Source organism: Rhyacophila brunnea, unplaced genomic scaffold, assembly GCF_057557595.1.
Source record: "Rhyacophila brunnea isolate RB1 unplaced genomic scaffold, BYU_Rbru_1.0 scaffold_13, whole genome shotgun sequence".
In the NCBI taxonomy this organism is placed as follows: domain Eukaryota; kingdom Metazoa; phylum Arthropoda; class Insecta; order Trichoptera; family Rhyacophilidae; genus Rhyacophila; species Rhyacophila brunnea.
Genome location: NW_028232785.1, coordinates 30875883 through 30900552, shown reverse-complemented (window position 1 = coordinate 30900552; position 24670 = coordinate 30875883). Strand labels below are relative to the sequence as shown.

The following is a 24670-nucleotide window of genomic DNA, read 5'->3' as shown; positions in this document are numbered from 1 at the left end:
CGCTGGTGGCATCGTCGTACATTTATTAAAAATGGGGCCAAAACTCACGTTAAGGTCAATGGATATCCCTATCGAACCATGATTTATATTTTGTTTTAATACGGATTCATCCGGCAGAACAGTCATTTCAATAGGATGTGCCAAAGAGTGACAGCAACCATCGCCTTATTTAAATCAAGATTTGGCGATAGTTTGATTTTAAGAAATGTACCTGTTAGTTGGAATACAGGGTTGAGCGACGTGATATCTCTGGATTACTTCGTGTGCGGCTTCGTGAAGTCACTGGTATTGGCTGATAAACCAGCAGCATTTAACGTATTAGAAACCTACATTTCCCATACTATACGATCGGCAGTGCTTTAATAAAAGTAGTCCAAATTGGGCGCCCAGAATTTGCTTAATTGATAATACTAAGGCCATATGCCCGAAATCATTTTCAAATGTTAATGCCATGAAGGTATCGATTTTTTTCGGAAAAAAAATATTTAAATTTAACTTATAAACTTTTTTACAATTTAAAGTTTCATCGGACTTAAAAAACAACTAAGCATACCTGGCCTAATGGCTTGTATTGTAGATTAGAGCAGCCAGGTTGAGTTAATTCATCATTAATTTGGTGCATTGCATTCTCGACAAATTCTTCTTTGACGATAACTCCCTCATCATTATTCTCATACTTAATATTCATCAGAACGTTTTCACGCTTCTGAAAATGACAACATTATAAATATTATGTAACAGTATCATCATTACGACTAGCCAGAAAGGGTCTCCCAGAGCTCTTTCTGCAATAATTGGTCGCCTATGTATGACTTAATTTGGCAGGTGAATGTTTTATCAACGAACGACATTCCAAAGTTATGGGCAATCCGATAAAATAGTGCACTCTTGCGGTCATACTTGTTTGTTTAGTTCAATTAAGAGTACATATTACAGATGGCCGGGTTAGTTTTTTTTAAATGCATTAAGCCTTGCCTATATATACCAAACCAAAATAAATAAAAAATATTCTTCCATCTATAAAATGTCCAAAATTCTGTATGATTTAATAACATATTATCGCTTGGTTTTTGTTAAATTTAAAAACTAACATCATCAGTAAATTATTTTTGGCTTAGTTCAATGAAAACAAATACGTAGATACGAACGAAGAAGTTTTGTGTTTCGACCTATATTAGTTATTAGTTGCGTTTTGCTTCTTGTTTGCGTACTGCTTCGTTCAAAAATTGCCCTCGATTGAATAGGCACGTCAATGAGGTTTGACCGATTCACTGTTGACCAACTGTTTACTAATTAATTACCACATTTAAATATCATGATAATTATATCATATGACCAACTAATGTAAACGTGCCGTCGCGTTCTTAGGACTAAATGAGAACACAATCAGTGCTGACCTTGAACTTTTAATTACCACACTTAAATAACACGTTAATTATATAGAATGGCCAAGTACTCCAACCGCGCCAGTCGGGGTGTTAGCACTAAATGAGTTAAGGCCGGTTCGGATCAGGCGAGAAATTTAGTAACTAAAAGTGTACGAACAGACAAATTGAGTAGTGACCCCCACCACCTCTCACTAAATACCAAAGTGATGATATCGAATCGAACTCTATGCATAGATAATTTGGGTGGAATCATGGGACAATACGACCAAAATCGGTTTATTGTTCGCATATGGTTACTAATTAAAAATAGGTATCGGTTACTATGCTATAATATACCTACCTAATTCTACTGAACTCCTACTGTATACATGTCTAAAGATTTATATGAACATCTCACGATATATAAGTGCAGAAGAATCTAAATTTTTCTTAATCCTAAAAATATTATATTGTTCATAGGTAACGCAATATTATGTAGAGAATATGACATAGGTACGGAATATAATAAATGACGTATCATTTTTAGATTAGGTCCTGTCTGGACAGTTATTACTTTGACAGATCGTGAGAAGTGGTTTGACGTTTCAGACCAAACCACTTCTGACGGTCAGAAAATGGTTTGAAGTTTACTGGTAAAGTGAACTAAACGTTAAAACTAAAACTATTCCGGTTTGCTTATGTGCAGTGCGCCAGTTTTGACATGTCAAACTGTTTAGCTGGAACGCCTAAATTTATGTTGTCATGCAGCATGGTAGTGATTTAAAAAAATTTGAGGCTTACACCATTAAATGTTTACAAAAAGTTTTGAAAATAGAATTATTGGTCTATTCTCACCCCATTTCCCGTAGATATTGCTTCTGTTAATGGTATTTTATGGCTGTAAGTAGTTTTTTTATAGACAATAGGCTTAGATTGTATTACCTACCTACCTAAAAAGGACTAACGGGCGATTAATTTTATTCAACATACAAATGATCACACTTTTAGATAATCGCATTCATTATTGCTTTATATTCGAATTTATTGTGATATATATATCACCATATTTAAATGTACCTTTTCAAAAGATTTATATGCCTAGGTACTCAATACTGTCTCAGAATATCTGTTTTAGCAATCGCCAATAGCTCAAATCTGCTTCGCAATTAATAAACGAAACAAGTATGGCAGAATTATAATATAATAGTTCCTTATGGAGTTTCAAAGATGCATTACAAAATCAAACCTTCAATGTAAGACGGCATCAAGGGAAGAAAACGGCACATATACCTACGAACAATTGAACGTACCTGATGTATTTGCCTGTAATCTGAATTCGAACAACCCGGTTCAGGGTATTCATCATCATATAATGGGTGTGATATATCTTCAATGATCTCGCGCTTGACGACAGCTGGTTGATCATCAGATGTCTTATCAGAGAGTTCCGCTATAAGGTACTGAAAGAAGCATTATTACATTTTGTAAACACAGTAAAACCAGTTTCAGTCCACTAAACGTCCATACAACGATGTATAATAATTATATTTAACATGAACTAGTAGATAACCTAACTTATATCACACGTATGTATCATAGCTGTCAAATTGTATAAACATGTAATTTTTTGAAACAAAGTTTAATATCACCTTATGTTCCTACATTGTATGTAAAAAAGCCACAGTTTACAATATTAAACTAATCATTGTTATTCTCAATCTAAAGTGATTGTAAAGGAATTTAGTTTCCAAAAACTAACCTCGAAATTGCAATTTGAAACGTCCGCATTCATTTGCGTTACATGAAAGCGAGGATCCGGGTTGTCTGGATGGCTAGGCAGCGTGTCAAACAAAGACTTGCCTTCTATATCGGAGTGTCCTCCAGCACATTCTTGCTTTACATCCATGATAAGGGTATATATTCCAGAAGCCACGTGTTACGTGACAGACAGGATCCATTCGTTAATGTTAGAAAAGTGTTGCCACAATACTGAAAACTTTTTTCCGTCAAAACTTATATTTATAATAGGTCATTACCGACTCAAGTAGAAAGCCGTTAATTCACAACGACTGGACCTACTTTTTCCGCACCCCCCCCCCCGACCGTTTTTTGTCTATGGATAACCTCTCATTGTTCTATAGAGTGCCTATACTGATGCGTCTGTCGTGTTCACGCCACAGGGAAAAGTTTGATTTGAATAGTTACGTGACAAATAATACACTAGCATTAAATACACTTACAAAATGTAATGCATAGTCGATGCTACATTTTTTTTGGAAATCGATATTACCACCGGTTTTTTTGTGAAGGACTAGTCTGATTTTGACTTCTAATGAATAATGTGAATGTATATTATTTATACCTAATTTATTTATAGGTATTTGTGATTTGAGATTTTTAAAATTAATTGAATTTGAAACGTGAAAGGGAGAATCACTATGTCAAGCAATCTGGGATCTAATTTTGACAGCTGAACCAGTGGACCACTCGTTACTTGTGCAAAAAGATAATATGCTCAGGCTGGATTAATCTGAAGATGGCGCTGAATAGGTACAATAACACTTGACACACTTCAATATGAATTAAGGCCATGCATTAGTTGAGGCACGGTCTAAAAAGATCGTCGCTAGGCGATGCGCGGATTGCGGGTGGCGGGTGAAAATGACGCCTGTCAAACGAAATATTAATTGTCATATAAATCCAACATACGTTCATTTTATGTTCTGTTTATTGTTCTATTAGTAACAATAATAATATATTCATTGACATGTTTTCTTTTTAAAGTAAATGGGTAACGTTTTTAGTCATCTTTACACGATTTTAGAATTAATTGACCCGTCGCCATCACGCAGCAAAGTGACGTGTTCCCGGGTCAACATTCTCTCAGTGAATGGCAGCGAGTCCAAAATTTCGTCGCGCGTACAGTTGAAAATTATTTGGCGTTTCACTGATGCGTCACCTTAAGTATTTGTATGTTTTGTTGTCAAAACAAAACAATGAAGCGAATATGAAAACATTTCCTCAATCATAACGAGATCAGCGCATCTCAATATTCAAATGGCAAAACGTTGTTAAATAGTACAATAATAATCTTCAACGTGGCAAAAGAACATATCCGTCAGTGCAATACAAACCAAATGCCACCCGTATTTTGAGCCAGGCACACGGACATTGGGTGTGATTTTCACCATGCACGGATAGACAAGGCAAAGTCAAAAGGCATGGCCCTTTGACAATACCTTATTTGTTATACTTACTTGATCCTTGACTGAATGGGTAGGCATTAAAGTGTCCCTATTTTATTTTATTAATTGATTTATTATATCGGTTAAAAATAACAGTGTAGGTATTAAGATAAATCCCGGGTCCTGTGGCTAGCTCGAAATGTTGGTAGGACCGGGATTCACAAAAATTAAATAATAATTAAAAAGTCTTTCTTTGTTGAACACGTGGCTTTATATTTTCAACGGTTATTTTTACAAAGAAACTTATGTTTAACAGTACCATCCAAATTAATCTTATATCGTTACGTTCCCAATTTTAATAATATCGTATTATCGCTTCGCGAATTCGTTTAATTGCTAAGTTTTTAGCGCGGGAATTCGTGAACTCAATACTACGTCCTCCCGCGACAATTTTTTTTCCACTCTTTTTATATTGAGCAGTGATGCCATTTTTTTAATACAATATACTCCCGAATATTAAATTTCTTTGGCTTTCGTCTCTTTTATTCGGCACAATCTGACATACTATTGTTGTTTTTATTTAATAAAACGCAATTTTTTTGTAGTACTTATTCCACTTTTAAAATCCACTATTAAACGTAGAATAAGTACTACAAAAAAAATTGCGTTTTATTAAATAAAAACAACAATACAATGCAGTTCCCCCATGAATTGACAGTTAACAAAATAAAATGACATACTATTATTATAATTAGATACAATTCTTACGTGCTAAGTACATGTTGAACATTTCAACGAATTTGGGAAGTACGTACGCACATTGTTGACCAGAGGGCAGGTGACATGATTACACCTAATAATAATAATTATTGTTATTAATTAAACTATCGGGAGAGGCCCAATAGTCATGGGTGCAACAGTATACGCTGTTAGTGTGCATTTGCCATTGGTGAATACGCGTTGTGCTTGAAAATATCGAAAGGCAAAACCCGAGTGGGAAAAAACTACCCACTCAAATAGTAGTACAAAACTTAAATCCAATAAAACACAGTTTTTGTTTGATCGCTTCCACGGCATATGTTTTTCAGTATTTCGGCCATACATAATAAATAATTACGTATTCTGGCAACACTTCTCTTAAATTAATGTACCTTGAATGGATCCTGTTTGTCACGTTCTTCCTGACATATTTACCATTAAAATGGATGTAAAGCGAGAATGTGATGTAGAACAACCTGAAGAAGAAGGCAAGCCTTTGTTTGATACGGCGACTAGCTACCCAATCAGCCCGGAAGTTTGCACTCATATAAAGCAGGAGAATGCCGATGTTTCAAGTTGCAATTTCGAGGTTAGTTTTTGGAAACTGATTTTTCTTACAATAACTCCGTATTGCGAATAACAACGATTCATATATTATTATAATAATTTGCTTGTTTATAAACTGCGTAGAGACACAATGATATTAAACGTTGACTTAAAAAATAACTCGATTATACATTTTGACAACTACGATATATTTGTGATATAGGTTAGGGCAGGTTATCTTCTAATTCATTTTGACTATAATTATTAGTATACATTGTTATATGGATATTCCTTGAAGTCACGTGAACTGTAAATGGTTTTACTGTGTTAACCATAATGTTTCTTTCAGTATCTTTTAGCGGACCTCTCTAATATAAAACCAGAGACGGATGATCAACTATCCGTCATCAAGCGCGAGATTATTGAAGATGTAATAGACCCATTATGTGATGTTGAAGATCCTCAACCGGGTTCAGATTTCAGGCCAATACATCAGGTTCGTTCATTTATATAATGTGTTATTTTTCTTCCCTTGGTGCAGTCTTATATCGAAGGTTGGAATTAGCAATACATGTTTAAATCTTTGAGCCGTTTCACACGCGACACCATTGTCTCGAGACGCTGCATGAATGGGCGCGTTTAGACGGAGAAACAAGTATGTCACGTTCTTATATATTATGTAGAGAAACGACCATGCGGTGCCCAATCCGTTGACATCTTTCTAAATGATGAGGGTGACGTGTTCAGATTTATAAACAAAATAAGAATACCCGCTCTTAGGGATCGCATATCTCCCAAGATTTTTTTAAAGAGCTCTACTGACTTTGTCAAGGGCCACTTTCATATATATTTTACCTGACAATGGAGACGGGTATCTTTCCGGAAGCATGGAATATGTCGAAGGTTACTCCAATTCATAAGAGTGGTACGGAGTCATCAGTGGAAAACTATAGGCCGGTAGCCATTCTCTATGCACCAGCAAAAGTTCTTGAGATAATCATGCACAGCATGATTTTTCCGAGGATTGAGTCATTTCATTGCCGACTCAAGTATTAATCTATAGATGGCGCTGGTCATTTATAATGAATGAGCAGCATGGATTTGGAGCAGGCCGTTAAACGACTTCTCGCGTTATTCGGGAGTTATTTTAAGAATCGTCAACAATACGTATCGTACACCCTCTATCAGTCACAGACATGACATTTAAAACATTTTCTGGTGTGCCTCAGGGCTGAAAGTTGGGGCCATTACTGTTCACGTTTTTTATAAATGACATAGCATTGGTAATTAAAAATGCTATTTTATGTTGTTTGCTGATGACTTGAAACTCTTCATGAAAGTTGTAATGCAAGGATTTACTGCTGACAGTACATATTACCGAGGCCATAAAAAGAAAATCCACGTGTACACACGTATTTTTGTGCAAGTTGCAAGATTGCTTGCATGAATCAAAAAAGTTCGCTTCTGAATTTTCACGTGACAGATGGGATTTGTTCAATATCCGCACAACAACCTACACCGCGCAGTCTCATTTTGAGGTTAACCGATTTTCACGACCTGTCAAAAAGTACCTACCTTAAAATGACAACATGGCGTCTCGCTTACTATTTACGAAGGTCAGCAATCTTACGTGTGAACAGTAAAGTTATTATCGCTAAATAAAAGCACAATAGATCTGTACATTTTCAATGTTTCCCATTAGTTCTTGGTCGTTCCCTCATGGTAAAGGATGGTGACCACCTTGGAATGTTATCTTTTAAGCGATCAAGAATTCCCACTCCTCTCAATCCTCTCCTTCTATCAAGACAGAGTGAAGGCTGCTCTCAGTCAGCTCTTTTACTTGGTCGCTCTTCCTCTGCTTCATCTGCCTTGGAGGCTACCCAAAACTACCAGTCTCTCCAGAGAATCAGCTCCGCGCCGAACAATATGTCAAAAAACTGTCGTATTCATCTCGGACATATTGTCGAGAGACGTTCCTTTATAAAATATTAACATTTTTATGGAATTTTATATAATATATTGAACATACATCATTTTGAAAACATTTTTGAGAAAATATATAACAAACGGAAGAGATCTTTTTTTGTAAAAAAGTAAAGTAATTAAGTCATTGGACGCTAAAGACGCACCTGGTTCGTAATTATCAGGCGGCCTATCGATATTAATTAACGTGCATTTTAAATTACCTTTAAATTTTAAAAAACCCACTTTTATTTAAAATACAAAAGCCGATTGGCAATAGAACTTCAATTTGGAAAGCTCTTATTATTAACCGCGATATTATGGCTTAGTTTAGGCAGGGTTAAATGGAATTTTAAATATTAATTTAATGAAAACAAATAAGTATGCCTGATAATGTTTAGTGTGCACTATTTATATCGGATCTTAACAGCCTACTTTCACCTAGATAGTAACGATTTAATATGTACTTTTTGACAACATGTTATATGAAACGTTGTTTATTTCAGTTCGCTGCGACGGGTGTCACTGGTATCAAAGCTGAGACTGACATAAAGCGTGAATTCACTGAAGATAAAATGCCACCATTTTCTGATGAAGATCCTCAACCCGGATGTTCACATTCAGATTACACACCAGGACATGGAGTATATTCAATTTTATATATTGTAACATTTGCTTCTCTATTCGCCGATTTCTATCGAAGGTTAACGTTTAAAATTTTAATAATTCTCCGTACTATTCCTAGCCAGTCGTATTGAAAAAAGTAATTAAAGTAATCAATACCTACCTACTTTGATTTAAAATACAAAAGCCGATTGCCTATGGTAACTCAATTTGGAAAGCGCTCCAGAGAGTATTATAAGAGCCATTAGTTAAAGTCTCAACTTCTTAATTATTATGATAGGTTAATTAATACTGGGTAATTATTGAGTTTTGAAGAAAACACTTTTTTAAGCCATATTAACTAATTGTATTGCTGCAGGTATGTATTCATTAAATAATTAGGAGAACACAAATTATCACTTAAATAGTAGAAGTGATCAGTATACATATTAAATATATCGATGACCCAATCACATTTTTTTATAATTTTAAAATAATGTCTTTATTGTTTTTTTTAGTAAAGTTGTTATAAAACGCAAACTGTGAAAATCATTTTCCGTATAAATATATATGTACTTATCATAAAATTGTACTGCTTTTCATCACTTGTAAATATTCGGTCAAATTAAAAACATTAATTTCTCGTGCTTGTCTTTGTAAAGGATTTTTGTCATACCGCGATAGAGATGAGGTTTTCATTGTCAACTGTAAATATAATATTGTATCGTGTAAAACAGACTTCACACAAAGACACAGCGTTTAAACACGCACGAAAGTACGTGTGCTTCTGCGCAGGTCTGTTTTTAAGTTGTTTAGCTACAATACTTGAACTACTACTAGTAACAACTTGCTGTTTTGCTCAGATCATTATTTAAATATCAGATGTGCTCAACCGGTAAACTTTATTAATTTGAAAAATATTTATGCTATAACATGTTATATGTGTGAGTTATATAAACCGAGCCATTCCATCTCGAAAGTGTCGCTCTTTGGATAACTGCCGTTCCTATGCGACGCTTAGTATGCGTGTCCTCACGAATTCACAAGTATGGTATATTAAAATATTGTTTAAACTGTTGATCGAAGTCGCTCGATGAAATTTGAATATACATTCTCTCAATTTGAATATTGTTTGTGACATTGGTTTCGCCTTTCGGCATCTTCCGACACTATGCACACTCTCCAATAACTCAGTGATACAGAAATTACTAGTTTCTACCCGAAGCTTACAATGTTTTTATCGAACAGGGTGCAAAATTGCCTCATGGTATGTACGTTATTCTGGTGATATTAAATTATTTTATCAAGAAATATTAGAAATAAACACAGCAAAGTGAAACTATCTTATTCATATTAATCTAAAATTTTGCATTCGAAACTATAATAGATTTATACATATTACTAAAAGTAGTACCACAATTGTATCATAATCTGTTTTGTGCATTTTCCTTTGATGTTACATGTAGGTGAATTTTTTAAAAACTATTTACGGATCGTTCCGTAACATTGTTTGTATTTAATATCTATGTCGGTCATTCTCACTACACGTATAATGTCTGAAGATTCTGAAAGGCAAAAGAATAAAAAATAACTCAAATGGAACAGTTTAAAATCTAATGGAGAATAATATTGACATCGAATATTTTTTTTTTCTAGGTTTCTACTAAAGTTTTTTTCACAAAGCATCACGATATAGATAGGTGTCAACAATCCTCGCCTGATGGAATCAAATATAGAATCATACAGTCTTCAGAAGTGACGATAGATGAACAAAACAACAAAGGAGAAATCTCAGAACCAGAGACTCCGAAGGAACTTCGACTTATTCTGAGAAGAGTAGTACATTTCTCACGTTATTTGATTTGCAGCTTTTGTAACGCAGTTTTTGAATGCGAAAGTGCTCTAAAAAATCACAAAGTAATTCACACGGACGTAATTGCTGATCATCATCAAGAAAATATATTCTCGCAACTAAATCATTTCAAAGCACATAAAATGACACACACAGGTGAAAAACCTCATAAATTCAAGGTATGTTCACATAGATGCACGCGACTTAGTAGTCTTAAAAGACATGAAATGACACACACAGGTGAAAAATCTCATAAATGCAAGTTTTGCTCATATAGATGCTCGCGACTTAGTTATCTTAAAAACCATGACATGACACACACAGGTGAAAAATCTTATAAATGCAAGGTATGCCCTTTTAGATGCTCGCGACTTAGTAATCTTAAAAACCATGAAATGATACACACAGGTGAAAAACCTCATAAATGCAAGTTATGCTCATGTAGATGCTCGCGACTTAGTAGTCTTAAAAGACATGAAATGACACACACAACTGAAAAACCTCATAAATGCAAGTTATGCCCATATAGATGCTCGCAACTTAGTAGTCTTCATAAACATGAAAAGACACACACAGGTGAAAAACCTCATAAATGCAAGGTATGCCCATATAGATGCTCGCAACTTAGTAATCTTAAAAACCATGAAATGACACACACAGGTGAAAAATCTCATAAATGCAAGTTATGCCCATATAGATGCTCGCAACTTAGTAGTCTTAAAAGACATGAAATGACACACACAGGTGAAAAACCTCATAAATGCAAGTTATGCCCATATAGATGCTCGCAACTTAGTAGTCTTCATAAACATGAAATGACACACACAGGTGAAAAACCTCATAAATGCAAGGTATGCTCATATCAGTGGCGAAGGGTGGAGGTAGGCTGTTAAGATTCGCTATAAATAGTGCACACTAAACTTTTTTAGTCATATGTATTTGTCTTTATTGAACTAAGACTACAATTTACAGATGGTGTTAGTTAGTTTTTAAAAATCAATTAAACCCTGCCTAAACGAAACCACAATAGTTTTGGTCTAATTTGGGCAATACGACAAAATTGTGCACACTTTTTTATTCATAATTATTTGTTTTCGTTGGATTAAAAATACATATTGCACATATTGTTGGTTATTTTTTTAAATTCATTAAGCCCTGCCTAAACGAAACTATAATAAATTAAAAATATTCGTCTATTTATATAATATTCAAAGTTATGTATGATTTAATTGCATAATTTTAGATATTTTATAGATATACATGCATTTTTTGACTATTTTCTATTATGGCTTGGTTTCTCAGGGTTTAATTGAATTTTAAAAACTAACCAACACTATCTGTAAATTGTAGTCTTATTTCAACGAAAACAAATATCTATGTCTGAAAAAGTTTAATGTGCACTGTTTATGGCGGATCTTAACAGCCTACCTCCACCCTTCGCCACTGGCTCATATAGATGCTCGCAACTTGAAAATCTTAAAAGCCATGAAATGACACACACAGGTGAAAAACGTCATAAATGCAAGTTATGCTCATATAGATGCTCGCGACTTAATAATCTTAAAAACCATGAAATGACACATACAGGTGAAAAATTTCATAAATGCAAGGTATGCCCATATAGATGCTCGCAACTTGCAAATCTTAAAAGACATGAAATGACACACACAGGTAAAAAACCTCATAAATGCAAGGTATGCCCATATAGATGCTCGCAACTTAGTAGTCTTCAAAACCATGAAATGACACACACAGGTGAAAAACCTCATAAATGCAAGTTATGCCCATATAGATGCTCGCAACTTAGTAGTCTTCATAAACATGAAATGACACACACAGGTGAAAAACCTCATAAATGCAAGGTATGCTCATATGGATGCTCGCAACTTGAAAATCTTAAAAGCCATGAAATGAAACACACGGGTGAAAAACGTCATCAATGCAAGTTATGCTCATATAGATGCTCGCAACTTTATACTCTTAAAAACCATGAAATGACACATACAGGTGAAAAACCTCATAAATGCAAGGTATGCCCATATAGATGCTCGCAACTTTCAAATCTTAAAAGACATGAAATGACACACACAGGTGAAAAACCTCATAAATGCAAGGTATGCCCATATAGATGCTCGCAACTTAGTAGTCTTCAAAACCATGAAATGACACACAGGTGTAAAACGTCATAAACGATAAGTGTGCACTTATTAGTAGTCTTAAAAACCATAAAATGATACACAGGTGAAAAACCTCAAATGCAACGTATGCTCATATAGATGTTCGCAACTTAGTTATCTTAAAAGACATGAAGTGACTTATACTTAATTTTCCAAAATAAACCTGTCTTATTTGCACTGTATACTTGTACGCGGCGGACTACTGAATTTGACAATCGAATACCGGCGAATTATAGAGCTTGATTTGGTGATTTAAACTAGTAAAAATAACGGCGGAGTATAGTAGTTGTCGGATAATCGAGCGGCGGATTACTGAGAGTTTAGTGTATTGTGAATGATTCTGATATCATTCAACTCGGACCATTCACTTATTCAAACTTAATTCAGCTCTGCTCACCGAGTTGTTTTACTGCGGATTGAACTGTCCTTAGCAGGGTCGGCTCTACCTTAAAGGTTCGTAGGGACATACCTACATCGTTATCATGTGTTATGTATAACATTTTGTAATTGTGATTTTCGATAATAATAAAACCTTGTTCAAATTAAAAACCTTCTTCACCTGAACAATCCAAAACAGAAGGTTTTGTAACAGAATTACCAACTTTTCTAGAAGAAGGTATTTTCTTATACCGTGGATGAAACTCACTAGGTAAAGCGCCGTTCATATTACATAATATAATACAGCAGTGACGCCCCTTGACAAAATACCGTCCCCGGGCAGCGCCAAATTTAAGTATTTTTAATCATCCATTAATGAATAAAATATCTAAAAAAATGTTATATACAAACATTATTAACATAATATAGGTACTACTAAATCGAATTTAAATGCCATCTCTACTTCAATAGACAATATTGTGAGTCCACGGTTTCAGATAGGTACAGTTAAAAATATACCTGACAACTTCCAAAACTCTCGAGTGACTGTCAAAAATATTTGGATGAATTTTGAATTAGGTGAGTAAGTATAATTTGTACCTACCTATAATTCGAAAATCTGCACGTGTTATTACCAGTTATCAATGACGTAACCTCCAAAGACAACGGAAGTAAACTAGTTATCGCGAACCCGACAAAAAATACACTCCTGTTAAAGCTTGTATGTTATTTTATACCTACGCTTTGTTTCGAAGCACTAAGCTGTTTTTTTTTATTTAAATGGAAAGATATTTTCGTTATTACTAAGTTTATGTAGCTACCTAATGATTATTCTCGATTTGCCGCCCTTCAAGTAACTGCACGCTCCAAGTGATGCTCAATCTCCACAACCGATTCCCCTCCCCCCCCCCCCCCCCCCATAACAAACATACAACAATAATTGGTAATTTCAGTTATTTTATATTATAATAATAAATCTAGCGATAATTTTTGAAGTAAGTAGTATGACCAAACGAAACCCCTAGCACGAAAACGTTTAAAATTCCAAATCAGTAATCAAACCACAAATTTAAAAACATTATTAGAATATCACCGACAAAAGTTTACCAGCCCTGCAGTACAAACGGAATGTTTCAAACATTTTTGTTACGAACGCAGTTTTACACAACGTTCCTTTCAAGTGCACACTGCAGGTACCTGAATCCAACCTTGAGCACGGCGGACGAACAAAAGTTCTGTTAGTCGGCCGAATAGCTTCCCCTCATCCCGCACCCCGATATCACATGCCCCCTTACCAACAGGCTCTTTGAAAAAAATTCAGTTTGCATTTTATCCCTAAAGAAACCGGACGCGGAGGAATCGTTTTTCGATTGACGCGTCGCTCCTGCGGGATTGTCAAATCAATCGGACGATATGTTAGCCTACATTAATATCAGTGAATCTCTTAACGTTATCGTGTTAATAATAATCTTATTACAACCCTTAAAGCAAACCACGGACCCGACAAAGTGCTTCAGTATTAATCCCGGTAATGTGCCAAAAAAAAAAAAAAAAAAATTAACCCCCAGCGTCAGTGCTGAATAAATTAAAAGTAGTACAACAATGGTTACGTAATAATAATGTGTCTTCTCTGTTGTAACATATTACAATGTAACTATAATTATCGTTCTTCTCTTCTGTTTGATTATCTAATCTAAATAATACTACCAATGTTTGTATAATTTAAAAAAATAAATCTAGCTCTGCGCGGAGCTTTCAAATCAAAAATGTGAGTTATCAATGTAACATAATGTGGCTACCCCGATGTCTCTCTCAACCCACCAAAATACCAGGACCTGAACAGGATCTTCACACGTGAGTTCATAGTCTTTCCTCGGTATTAGTAGGTACATACTAATACCTCAAGGAACTCACTGCGGTATGATGAGTGAAGTCCTGGTACTGGTGATGAGAGAGACATGTGTGTAGGTTTTGATGTAACATAATATTAGGCAGAAAGTATAATATTATAACACAGATATTTGGTTGCATAGCGGTCCGCGCGGACGCGTTTATTCATTGAGAAACATTGGGCATTTACACAAGGGAGATGGATATTGATTCAGTATAACTAAGATAATTGCGATTATTATGGGCGCGTTTTTGCGCTAAAAAGTCTTTGTTTGTCGCGAATTATAGATGACGGTTATTTAAGGGCACGTGATAATTAATTGGTTTACACAGCACTGTCACTGAAGGGTTGATTAACCTTTGGGCATGACACTGGGCCGCACTTAATCAGGGTAACACTTTTATTAGGCTTGGTTGATAATATTTGTTTGACGATTGCGTCACCCCCGAGGGGTGACGCGTAACTCCCAAAAAAAGGATTGCACGCGTCTTAACACACGAGGGGTAAATTGCTGGCTGTCTTCCTTTTTTAAAAATGCATCCCTTCTCGCAGGGGACGAAAAATGTAGGCGTGGGGCAGGGAGTATGCTTAACAAACTCCAAGCGTTTCTCCGCCTTCAAAAGTCCCGTTAGGTCTTCGGGCTGCTTCTTGTGTTTGCTCGACCGGCGACTAACCGGTAGGTACGCTCTGTACTTAGGGCTCGACCTTCGTAAAGATTGCTTTCGCAATATTGTTTGTGAAGCAGAGCTGGTAAAATTTCTATTTATTATTTAGATTTTACGGGACGGTAGTCGTTGTTTTGTGTAAGGTTTCTGATATGGGATTGGAGACGTCTCTTCGCGAGGGGTTGTATTTGGTATCAATACCTACTTAAATAAAAAAAAAATACGGAATAAAGAAACAAAGCATGTATTCGTTCATAAAATATCTTAAATACCTGAGGGTGGAAGTAGTCCGCAGACAGTGCAATGTGTAGATAGCAGTTAAAACCTAAAGATTACAACATTTTAATAATCACAATATTTTAATATATTTTATTTAATGTTTTAATAATCAGCAAAAACGCGGCCGTGCGAACTGACATATGATCATCTTCCACCGGCCAAAGAAATACTCACGTGTCGGATGTCAGTTGTCCATCACAGGAATGAACGAGTAAACAGTGCATTCCTGTCATTGTGTCGTGTGAAATCCATTGTTGGACTGATAACGTTTGTACCTTAATCAAATTTCGCAGACAAAATCCCAGGAATCTATCCGCAATGTGGGAACAAAACAATAAATTTACCCACGCTGTGGATAGCATTTCCTTTGTCTACTTTCAATATAAAAACAGACGTGGCAATCCAACAAGAACTCAGTACCTTAAATTCGCTCGTCTTAATAACACGCCGCTCGCTTCAACGTTAAAATAACTTTTATCACAAACACTATCGTCGTAATCTAATTTATAAACTTTGTATTATTCAAGCTGTAAATTGAATCTGTAATTTGTGTTAAGGGATAATAAATTTGGGGAATTACTTTTATACGCATCAAAACCTTCTGATTTTATTCATCACCTACCCCTCATCACACCATCCCTTGCAACAGTGGTGACCCGTAAAGTAAAATTCAATTCATTCATTTTCATTTTACAGACTTCGTTTAATTTTTTTATTAACTACTATTTTACTGTGTTTGTGAGAGAATTATTTTTTCGTTGGAGCTCGTTTTCCCGCGCAGTTTTCAACATCCGTTTTCCCGCGTTAATTTTCTTAAATTCACTTGCCTTGTCAAGATGCCCAATGGACAGTTCTCCAGCGGGTATGGCAGCAATGCCGGAGGAGAAACGACAACACCAGCACCAGCCCAGCAGACCACACCTCAGATCAGCCGCGTGGCAGTGAGGATCCCACCATTCTGTCCAGAAGACCCGGAAATGTGGTTCTGCATGGTGGAGCGAAGCTTCGAAGCAGCTGGCGTCACGACTGACGCGACCAAATTTGGATACATCCTGGGAGCTTTGGAATCTCGTTACGCGTCAGAGGTTCGAGACATCATCCTTAACCCACCTCGTGAAGGAGCCTACGAGCACCTCAGGACGGAGCTGACGAGAAGGCTGAGCTCTACCCAGGAGCAGAAGACCAGACGACTACTGGAGCACGAGGAAGTTGGTGATCGCAAACCATCACAGTTCTTGCGCCACCTACGTTCTCTCGCAGGAGCAGCCGTTACTGATGACATCCTACGCACGCTTTGGATGGGTCGCTTACCACATACCATGCAATTGGTACTGGCGACACAGAAGGACGCGGATCTCAACAAGGTTGCAGACCTAGCTGACGCCATGGCAGATTCCACATCAAAGGCATCCATTGCTGAAACCACGATGGAAGACCTGTGCGGCATCAGCAAGCTGGTGATCACCTTGCGGGAGGAAATCTCAACTCTTCGCGAGGAGCTCTCCAAAGAGCTCGCAAGAGGAAACCGACCATCAAGGCCACGTCACCAGTCACGATCAGCCAGCCAAAGGAGGAACCATTCCCGACCGCGAGACCAAAGCCACAGCAAACCTGGCATGTGTTGGTATCATCGTAGATTCGGCCAAGATGCGGAGAAGTGCGTCACACCATGCACCTTCAACAAGGGAAACGCCACGGGCAGTCGCTAAGCGCGGCCAGCGATTACAGCCCTACCTCCAGCCGCCTCTTCGTCACCGACCACGCCACGAAAATACAATTCCTTATCGACACCGGAGCGGACCTTTGCGTTTTCCCACGCACGAAAGTACAGGGGCGCCGACCAAAATCACAGTACGAACTTTCAGCAGCAAACGGATCTGTCATTGCTACGTATGGCAGTATCTCACTGACGCTGAATTTGGGGTTACGAAGAGAATTCACCTGGAAATTCGTGATTGCAGATGTCACCAAGCCCATTATTGGTGTTGACTTCCTAATCCATTTCGGATTATTAGTCGATGTCAAGAATCGCAGACTGTTGGATCAGACGGCTCAACTTACAACCTCTGGACGCCACAGCAGCACTGAGATAGCAACTGTCAAAACTGTCGCAGGTAAATCCCTTTATCATGGATTACTGCAGCAGTTTCCGGATCTCACGCGCCCAGATGGAGCTGGTAGAGAAGTCATCCACAACACGAGACATCACATACGAACCACCGAAGGACCTTCTGTAGCTCAACGTCCTAGACGCCTAGCTCCCGACAAACTTCACATCGCCAAAAAGGAATTCGAAACCATGACCAGACTTGGAATAGCACGACCATCTGAAAGTTCTTGGGCGTCACCCCTTCACCTGGTGCCCAAATCTGAAGATCAATGGAGGCCATGTGGTGATTACCGCGGATTAAACGCTCGAACCGTACCTGACAGGTACCCCGTGCGTCATATCCAAGACTTCACACAAACATTGCGTGATAGGAAAGTTTTCTCCACGATCGACCTGGTGAGAGCATACAACCAAATCCCAGTGGCTGAAGAGGACATTCCGAAGACTGCCATCACAACACCCTTTGGATTATTCGAGTTTCCATTTATGTCTTTCGGCTTGAGGAATGCGGCCCAGACTTTTCAGCGCTTCATTGACGAGGTTCTGCAGGGTCTGGACTTCTGCTACGCCTACATAGACGACATCCTGGTAGCCTCCACAACAGAACAAGAGCATCTTCAACACCTGGAAATTTTGTTCAAACGCCTACAGGAGTACGGCCTGGTTGTCAACTCCACGAAGTGCCACTTCGGAGTAGAGGAAGTTAAATTCCTTGGCTACCTGGTTTCCAGCACCGGAACTCGACCACTTCCAGATCGTGTCAGCGCTATTCGCGAATACACCCGCCCAGACACTCAAAAAGGACTACGACGGTTCTTGGGAATTTTGAATTTCTATAGGAGATTCGTCCCCAAGGCCGCAGAAACGCAAGCTCCACTGAACTCACTCCTGCAAGGAAAAACTTCCAAGAAAGAACCTATCATCTGGACACCAGAAGCAATCAAGGCCTTCGAGGAATGCAAGAAGAGTTTGGCGGAAGCAACGCTATTGAAACATCCGAAAAGTGAGGGGACTCACTTAGCGATAATTAGTGACGCATCCGATACTTCCGTTGGCGCAGCACTTCAACAACGAGTTGACGATCAATGGGAACCGCTGGCATTCTTTTCAAAGAAGCTAAGTCCAGCGGAGAGAAAATATGGCGCTTACGACCGCGAGCTTTTAGCTATCTATCTAGCTGTCAAACATTTTCGACACATGATAGAAGCTCACACGTTCACCATATTTACCGACCACAAGCCCATTACGTTCGCATTCCAACAAAAATCGGACAAGTGCTCACCAAGACAATTCAGACACCTCGATTTCATCGGACAATTCACGACCGACATACGTCACGTCGCTGGAAAAGACAACATCGTTGCTGATGCCTTGTCTAGGATAGAAGTCGTTGAAGACACACTGAATTATGCCAACCTCGCAGCCGACCAGGAAACTGACAACGAAATGAGTACATTTTTACGTGACGGATCGGTACTTCAGTTGAAACAAGTACTTATTCCCGACACAGACATAAAAGTATTCTGTGACTTGTCAACACCTATCGCAAGACCTTTCATAACCAAACCGCACCGACAAGCAGCTTTTAATCATATCCACAGACTTTCACATCCCGGAATTAATGCGACCGTCAAACTTGTCACACAACGATTTGTTTGGCCGTCGATTAAAACGGATTGTCGAAATTGGGCCCGCAACTGTCTCCAATGCCAGAAGAACAAGATCACACGTCACATATCAGCACCACTCGGAAACTTTGCACCTTCAGGACGATTTGAGCATGTCCACATCGACATCGTCATCCTTCCTATGTCTGAAGGCTGCAGATATTGCCTCACCTGCGTTGACAGATTCACGCGGTGGCCGGAAGCATTTCCGATTAAAGACCAAGAAGCGGAAACGATCGCCCGTACATTCTACAATGGTTGGATCGCCCGTTTTGGAACGCCCTTGAGAGTGACAACGGATCAAGGCAAACAATTTGAGTCGAACCTTTTCAGACAATTAAATCGTCTGACTGGTACGGCGAGGATTCACACGACAGCATATCACCCAGCCGCAAACGGTATGGTCGAAAGACTGCATCGTCAATTAAAAGCCGCTATAAAATGCCACGAGAATGAGAGATGGACTGAAACATTGCCGACAGTGTTAATGGGAATCAGAGCAGCTTGGAGAGAAGATTTAAAGACGACAGCAGCTGAGCTTGTGTACGGCGAACCCTTACGCCTACCAGGGGAATTTTTGTGCCATCAAACCAGCACAAACCAAGACCCGAGCAACTACGTCACGATCCTAAAAAAACATTTCCAACAACTGCAACCTGTGAAAAGCCAGCAACACGGCGAAAAACGCGTTTTCATTTTCAAAGACCTTAACAAATCGACACATGTCTTCTTACGCGATGATACAGTCAAAACTCCGCTAAGATCTCCATTTACCGGACCATATGAGGTCATCACGCGCAATACGCGGACATATGTCATTTGCAAGAGAGGAAAAAACGTCACCGTTTCTATCGACCGTTTAAAACCAGCGTACATTCTCAAGGAAAATAAAACAATGGAACAGCCTGAGAAAAATCCTGACACCGTGGGAGCTCGTGTTACCCGATACGGCAGAAGTGTCCATTTTCCAGACCGTCTCTAGGCCAGTGGAGCAAATATCGGTCAACAACATCAGGCACGAGCCGAACAATGCAATCGGGGTCGTGTTTCAAAACAGCACGCGGAGTTTCCGATTTCAAAACAGCAACGTTAGCGAAAGCAAGAACACACATCGACCTAGAATGTAGGTCAGTGGTGTACGCAATATTTAAAATGCAGGCATAAACAATTTATTCACAATAAATGCGGATAACTCAACTGGATTATTCAGTATTTTACCATCATCATCACCAAGAGACACCAGCATACGAAAATGGGTGCACAACAGACAAAGGAAGAGATCATCGTCGCACAGACTGCGTCGGGCGGAGCAATTGTCAACGACACGTCGACAGGCCAACTGTCGTGGGCAACGCTTGCCTTGATTATCGTCATCATTGCCGCAGTTTCCAGCTACCTGCTATGGACAAATTGCAAAAAGCACATCACCAAGAGAGTCATCAAGGACATGAGAGCAGACGTCCCGGGATGCAGACCACCGCAGCATCCACCGAGACAGATCTGATTGGACCTTCAAGCGACCACCTCTACCTACTTTCATCGCGATTTGCGTGCCGCATTTCGCTGGAAGGGGGGTATGAGGGTGGAAGTAGTCCGCAGACAGTGCAATGTGTAGATAGCAGTTAAAACCTAAAGATTACAACATTTTAATAATCACAATATTTTAATATATTTTATTTAATGTTTTAATAATCAGCAAAAACGCGGCCGTGCGAACTGACATATGATCATCTTCCACCGGCCAAAGAAATACTCACGTGTCGGATGTCAGTTGTCCATCACAGGAATGAACGAGTAAACAGTGCATTCCTGTCATTGTGTCGTGTGAAATCCATTGTTGGACTGATAACGTTTGTACCTTAATCAAATTTCGCAGACAAAATCCCAGGAATCTATCCGCAATGTGGGAACAAAACAATAAATTTACCCACGCTGTGGATAGCATTTCCTTTGTCTACTTTCAATATAAAAACAGACGTGGCAATCCAACAAGAACTCAGTACCTTAAATTCGCTCGTCTTAATAACACGCCGCTCGCTTCAACGTTAAAATAACTTTTATCACAAACACTATCGTCGTAATCTAATTTATAAACTTTGTATTATTCAAGCTGTAAATTGAATCTGTAATTTGTGTTAAGGGATAATAAATTTGGGGAATTACTTTTATACGCATCAAAACCTTCTGATTTTATTCATCACCTACCCCTCATCACACCATCCCTTGCAACATACCTACTAAACTTGCATAACGTTTTTTTAGATGTATATTAAATCTATATTATTTTTATGTTGGGTTGTTTTTGTTCAATATAAACACTTGTATGAAAAATAAACATTTATAAAAATGTGTTTCTCTTCACCCTGATAACAATACTTTGGCACGCGATAAAACGTGATCCCGCTCGGCGTAAAATTCCACTTGCGTGCTCGCGTTAGTCGTAGAATTATGCATCAACCAATTTGTAGGTTTGTACGCGCAAAGCTAGACATGTTGAAATTATGAGTAAAAAACTTCATATGAAAAAACAAGGTCAATTCACGCCACCATAATCTCATACAATATGAGAAGCAAGTTGCGGTGTTTTATTTTTTTAAACTTTCGAGAGATGCCATAGAAGGTGCTTATTGAAATATGGGAAAAGATCGTTAAATTATTATCACAATTATACGATAAATGTCGTTAGGCATATTGAATATATTATTATTTGTCATTATATAAATACGTCAATATGAAATTAAAAAAATAATTTTGAATTGAAGGTAGGCTTTAAATCGCTTTAAGACGCTTTACAGTAACGTTTTCCAAATGGTATTCAGGGTCAAATAAAATTCAGAAATTTTAAGCGATTTTTTAACACATCGAATTATGGAGTTGTCGAGTATCAACCTTATATTTTAAAATGGTAATAACCTTGAAATAAAATAGCGCCGCGGGTGACTTTTTTACTATTAGAGCAATTTTAAGATGTGTGTATTATCTCATTTATCTGGTCAACCCGCTATGCCGGGACCACCTTAAACCCGAGCCCTGGGCTATAGCCCTGTCAGCATCCCCCCTCCCTGAGTAGGGTAACGGAGATAAAAGATTTGGGAGTATTCTATGATACAAAGTTCACTTTCAATCAGCATATTCTTAACATCAGTACTAGATCTAGCAAAATGCTTGGTTTTGTTATGAGGGTTTCAAAATCATTCTAAATCCATCCGAGTGCTACGTACATTATACGTATCATTTGTGTTGAGTATTCTTGAATATGCCAGCATTATTTGGAGTCCTAATAGGTTCATCCACACAATTAAGTTGGATCGAGTCCACAATAGATTTCTCTACATAAGAACATACGGGTTCTTTCCTTATGATAATGACAATAAAATGAATTTCCCGACTCGTTTTCTTCTGGGTATGCTATCAATGATATCCCTGTCTACCCGAAGAGTGATTGTTCTTTTAAAGCATTTCTTTTTACTTCTTCGTGGGTTCATTTACAATCCGCATATACCGGCAAATATTAATTTTCATGTTCCCACCAATATCACTCGCAGCTCCACGGTCTTCAAGATACCTCGTCGCAGGACAGATGTTATGTTTCATGATGCTGTGTATCGTGCAATTAGCTTATTTGATGGCACCATTAAGGTTGATTTGTTTTTTATTAATTATATAATGTTTGTAGACGTTTTAAATAGGATAAATTCAAAATTGTATATATTATCATATTTCTTTAATATTTACACATGATGTCTTTTCCACTTTCTTGTCATATTAGTTGTTATTTGTAATTAAGATATTTTTATATATTTGTATGTATTATGTATTATGGCGCATTGGTCAAAAGCTGTAATGCCGTAATACTCTTTTTATAAATAAATAAATATTTTAAAAAATCTTTACGGTCATAAAAACAGGTACTAACACGCAGCACAATAAAAAAATTCTAATTTCACAAAATATAAAACTTATACCTAAATGTGGTAAATATACGATAATTTTAAAGTTATAAAGTTATACTTCTTTAGGCGCATTTGGAAAATCAGATCAGTGTATTTTTGGCGTGTGACATGTAACACATAGTTTATTTTTTCACACAAAAATAAATGCACTCGATTGGATTCGAACCACCGATTTTTCGGTTATCAGCCGAACGCACTATCTTACCTGACGTGAGTCTCTTAATATTACAGTGGATTAGGTTGACGAAAACGTACGCGATTATGATAATTGTAATGTAATTATTGTATTGGACCAAAACTAATCTTTGCCATACAGCGGTTATAATCGATTCAGAAGTGCTCATGGTGAATTAATAAAAAATCAAATTTTAATATATTTTTTGAATTATTTACCAACTCAATATTCACAAAATTCATTTATTTATTGATATATAATTTTACTCATATTATAATACTTACATAAATATAGCCTCAAATCTTGATACACAATCTTTACAATGAAAAATAAATATACACTCCAATATAAATAAAGTTTTATGAATATAAATCAACAGTGTAGAATGTTAGTATCCATAAATTTGTTTATAAACATATACATTTATTATGACACAATATTGGTTATGTTTACAACACGTGCTCTTTACATAACTAAATGACACTATGCGCATGCTTACGTCCCTTGAGACCGAAATGAATATAATCATAATAAGAAATTATGTGTTAAATTGGCGCGCGCAACTTCGTCACACGCCAAAAATACACTCTGCACCGCGATTTCCTAACTCTCGTCTCGTGTGGCACCAGACGAGATGACGTAATTGTGTCGTCACGCTCGAGGCATGCCGACCGCGCACAGAATAACCATAGAAAATATTATTATCATACACCTATATGTGTATGGTGACAATGAATAGCGCCGCTGTCTGACCACTCGCTATTTTCTCGAATGCTATTATCACTCCGGTAGTACGTCATAATGATGTCATATGACGTCATCTCGACCGGGAAGCTTGCACTCGCAAGTTCTAACATAGAGCCCCTGATCTGTTTTCCCAAACGCACTAACTATAACTACAAAAATCCATTAGTTAAAAATTGTCGCAATTAAGTATGACTCCGTTCGCATATTGGTATATGTGCGTGGGCGCGATACCCGATAGATGCTGGTACAATTCTTACGTAATGTCTTACTTTTTGTATGTAATACGTACAATTTACATGTAACCATACACAAGCCCTTCGTATTATCTTAAAGACTAGCCAACGGCTGAATAGT

General features: G+C 37.6%; 1 protein-coding gene across 1 annotated transcript; it reads left to right on the top strand.

Moving 5' to 3' along the window:
• Positions 1-5679: 5679 nt before the first annotated feature.
• On the top strand, positions 5680-9003 carry LOC147077260 (uncharacterized). Its single transcript, XM_085941478.1, has 3 exons — positions 5680-5900; positions 6207-6353; positions 8326-9003. The coding sequence occupies exons 1-3, from the start codon at positions 5709-5711 to the stop codon at positions 8575-8577; spliced, it is 591 nt and encodes a 196-aa protein (XP_085797604.1). The 5' UTR covers positions 5680-5708; the 3' UTR covers positions 8578-9003.
• Positions 9004-24670: the final 15667 nt, after the last annotated feature.